Source organism: Otolemur garnettii, unplaced genomic scaffold, assembly GCF_000181295.1.
Source record: "Otolemur garnettii isolate 467f Iridium unplaced genomic scaffold, OtoGar3 scaffold00061, whole genome shotgun sequence".
Lineage (NCBI taxonomy): Eukaryota > Metazoa > Chordata > Mammalia > Primates > Galagidae > Otolemur > Otolemur garnettii.
Window position 1 is genome coordinate 2,719,663 of NW_003852456.1, and position 4,111 is coordinate 2,723,773.

Sequence of the window (4,111 nt, forward strand, 5' to 3'; positions counted from 1 at the left end):
CTCTAAGGCTTGAGCAACCCTCTTGCCTCAGCCTCCTGAGTAGCTGGGACCACAGGTGCCTGCCACGATGCCCTGATTGTTATTCTATTTTTAGTAGAGGTAGGGTCACACTCTTGCTCAAGCGGTTCACCCATCTCGGCTTCCTAGAGTGCAGGGATTATAGTCATGAGCCATCAAGCTTGCCCTTTTTATTTTTTTATGTTTTTGTTCTTTATAGAGTCTCACCCTGTTGTCCATTTTGGAGGGCAATGACGTGAATATAGCTCACTCTAGACTCCAGCTCCTGGGCTTAAGTGATCCTCCCACCTTAGCTTCTTGAGTAGCTGGGACTGCAGGCTCCTGCCACCATGTCCAGCTAATTTTTAAATTTTTATAGAGGCATGATCTCTTTGTGTTGCCCAGGCTGGTCTCAAACTCAAGTTATCCTCCTGCCTTGGCCTCCCAAAGCACTGGGATTACAGGCATGAGCCACCTACCCTGCCAACTGTTCTTTTTGCAGCCATGCAAGCTAAGAATGGTTTTTATATTTTTAGATGGTGGAAATAAAATAAAAATATCTCATTGTATGGAAATGATAAGAAATTCAAATTTCACTATCCGTAAGTCAAATTGTATTGGAACACATCTATGCACATTCTTTTTGCATTGTCACTGTCTGCTTTCACACTGCAATGGCAGAGTTAGTTAGGGTACAACCAAGAGCCCACGAAACCTAAAATACTCTCTGGTCTTTTAGAGAAACAGTTTCCCAAACCCTGCTTTAAATTTTCAGAGGAGTCTGTGTGCCTTAAAGAAGAGTTAAGGATTGATTCTTTCATTGATTTAAACTGATGCATTGTAATTGTGCATATTTGTGGGATAGAATTTGATGTTTTGATATATGTACATTGTGTAATGACCCAGTCAGGGTCATTGGTATATCCATTGTTTCATGCATAAGAATTGCTTCTTTAGGCAGACGTGATAACAAGAATATCCTTGTTAAAAATCAGCTTTGTAATATTCTTTGCTTGTGAGAGGCAGTTCAGTGACTTTGACCTTATTCTCTTTTAGAAAACTGATCCAAAGTGCAAGCCTCCTGATGCGTTTGATTTTCCTGATAATTCTGATAGCTCAAAGATTGGCAGGTTGGATGAAATTGAGAAAGATGAAGAACCTTATGAAACCTTTGGTTAGTATTTGAAATCTTTATCCTAACATGACTTTAAAGGAGCAAAACTTAGGCTAGGTATAGTAAAAATACAGAAATGTCTTCAAACATAAAAATCACTTGTTTGCATATAAACACCTTAGGAGTACATTATAATTTGAAGTAATTATTCTCACTTTTAGGTACATTGAAACCAGGAAAACTATCAAAGTAGAATTCTTCTAGCAGCATCTGTTAACAATCCAGTCATATAAGGTCACTCACTATAGTGCTTTGTAACAGGAAGGATATAAAATATATTTCTCACTTCATTCTACCTCTTGGTAGAACCACTAACATAGGGAGGAGAAGAGTAAGGGTAATTTTCCTGTCTTCAGCTCACTGAGGCAAGGGACTGCTTTGGAAAAGCCAGCAGGAGAGTGTCACCTGTGTTCTTGGGAGTATGAGGTGAAAGGATTGGTGTCTGGCTGTCCAGGGGTATATGACTTGCCCAGGTGCACTGCTGCTGTCTCTATGTGTCACTGGCCACACCAGAGCTTAAAAGTAATGCAGAAAGTGCTAAGTGCCACCTCATCTAGAACAACAGCAGTCAGACATGTTTGCTAGAATAAGTTTTTTAAAAAGTTTGAAAACTTATGTACTCTCTCATATTTTCATTTGACTTCTGAAATTTTTTAGTCTAATTGTTGGTTAATAAAATAATACATTTATAAGGTAAAATAAGAGAAGTAACCATCCCCAGAATATATCTTTTATTATGACTTGATAAAAATGTTTCAATTACTTATCTAAAATCTAAATCCAAAAGATCTGAATATGAAAGAAACCCCATAATTTTAAAAACTGAGATGTCATTCACTTAAAATTCTGCCTTTTTTTTGAGAGTCTCACTTTGTTGCCCCTGTGGCATCATAGCTCACAGTAACCTCAAACTCTTGGGCCCAAGGGATTCTCTTGCCTCAGCCTCCTAAGTAGCTGGTATTACAGGCAGCTATCACAACAGCCAGCTATTTTTTAGAGATGGGGTCTTGCTCAGGCTGCTCTTGAACTGGTGAGCTCTACCAATCCATCCACCTTGGCCTCCCAGAGAGGTAGGACTTCACCTCACCCACCCAAAATTCTGCCTTTTACAGTTCTTTGGTTTTTAGAATATTGACACAGTTGTGTAACCATTACCATAATCTAATTCCAGAATATTTTTATCACCCCAAAAGAAACCCTGTACCCATTAGCAGTTGCTCCCTGTCCCCTATTCCTCAGGCAACCACAAATCTATTTCCTGTATTATACATTTGCCATTTCTGGACATTTTACCATAAACTGAAACATAAACTGTGGTCTCTTCTGACTGCCTTCCTTCACTGAGTGTAGTGTTTTCCAGGTTTATCCATATTGTGTGTGTATCTATTTTATTCCTAAAGATTTTTAGGTGACGCCTGTAGCTCACGCAGCTAAGGCACCAGCCACATACACCAGAGCTGGTGGGTTCAAATCCAGCCCCAGCCTGCTAAACGACAACTACAACCAAAAAGTAGCCAGGCATTGTGGTGGGCTCCTGTAGTCCCAGCTACTTGGGAGAATGAGGCAAGAGAATACCTTAAGCCCAGGAGTTTGAGGTTGCTGTGAGCTGTGATACCATAGCACTCTACCCAGGGCGATAGCTTAAGGCTCTGTCTCAAAAAAAAAAAAAAAAATTTTTTTTTATAGCTCAGTAGTGGTCCAGTTTGGCCACACCATGGTTTGTTACTTATCACGTGATATCCATGTGGTGTACTTTTGACTGTTATGAATGATGATCCCATGAACATTCACATACAAGTTTTGTGTTTTCAGTTCTTTATACCTAGCAGTGGAATTGCTGGATCCTGTGGGAATTTTCTTTTTCTTTCCTTTTTTTTTTTTCCTTAATCAGACCCAGGTGAGGTTCAAACTCTACACTCTCAGTTCACAGAGGTGGCTCTCTAACTACTGAGTTATAGCAACCAGTATAGGAATTGTATTTTTAACTTTGTGAGAAACTGTCATTCCCATAGCAACAGGTGAGAGTTCTAATTTCTGTACAAGGTTGTCAAAACTTGTCACCATCTGGCATTCTGATTTTAGCCATCCTAGTGGATATGAAATAGTACCTTGTGGTTTTTTTGTGTGTGTAGTCAAATATGTATAACATAAACTGCCCCATTTTAACCAACTTTTAGTGTGTAGTTCATTGTCAGTTAAGTACATTCACATTGTGTAACCATCATCTCCATCCATTTCCAGAATGTTTTCATCTTTCCTAACTGTGAAACTGTACCCATTAAATAGCTACCCGTTCTCGGCCTTCCCTCCCCCAAGCTCCTAGCAACGATCATTCCTTTCTGTCTTTCTAAATTTGGCTATGTCAGTAACATCCTGTAAGAGGAAGCACTCCAGACTTGATACCTCATGCTTACAATCCCAGCTACTGAGGAGAGAGAGGCAGGAGGATTGCTTAAGGCCAGGAGTTTGAGAGCAGCGTGGGCAATGTAGTTAGACCCCATCTCTTAAAAAAATGGAAAATAAGGCCAGGCGAGGTGGCAGTCTCCCTAGCACTCTGGGAGACTAAGATGGGCAGATTGCCTGAGTTCACAGGTTCGAGACCAGCCTGAGCTAGAGTGAGACCTCATCTCTAAAAATAGCTGGGCGTTGTGGCAGGCGCCTGTAGTTCTGTCCTTAGGAAGCTGAGACAAGAGACTCGCTTGAGTTAGAGGGTGAGCTGACGCCAGTACACTCTACTGGGGGCACTGAAGTGAGACTCTGTCTCAAAAAAATAAATAAGTAAATAAAAGGAAGCATACAATACTTGTACTTTTATAACTAGCCTGTGTTATTTAGCATAACCTCTTCAAGGTTCATTCATGTTGTAAGGTGTTAGAATTTCCTTTTTAAAAGCTGAATAATATTCTGTTGGATGTATGTACCACATTTTTTTTACCCATT

At 40.1% G+C, this 4,111-nt stretch overlaps 1 protein-coding gene across 1 annotated transcript in view; it reads left to right on the top strand.

Moving 5' to 3' along the window:
• The window catches only part of CENPU (centromere protein U), a 35,127-nt gene that overhangs the window by 2,665 nt on the left and 28,351 nt on the right, over nucleotides 1–4,111 (top strand). The window contains exon 3 of the mRNA XM_023514910.1: nucleotides 1,054–1,171. Within this exon, the coding sequence (XP_023370678.1) occupies nucleotides 1,054–1,171 (118 nt within the window). The remainder of the gene's footprint in view (nucleotides 1–1,053; nucleotides 1,172–4,111) is intronic.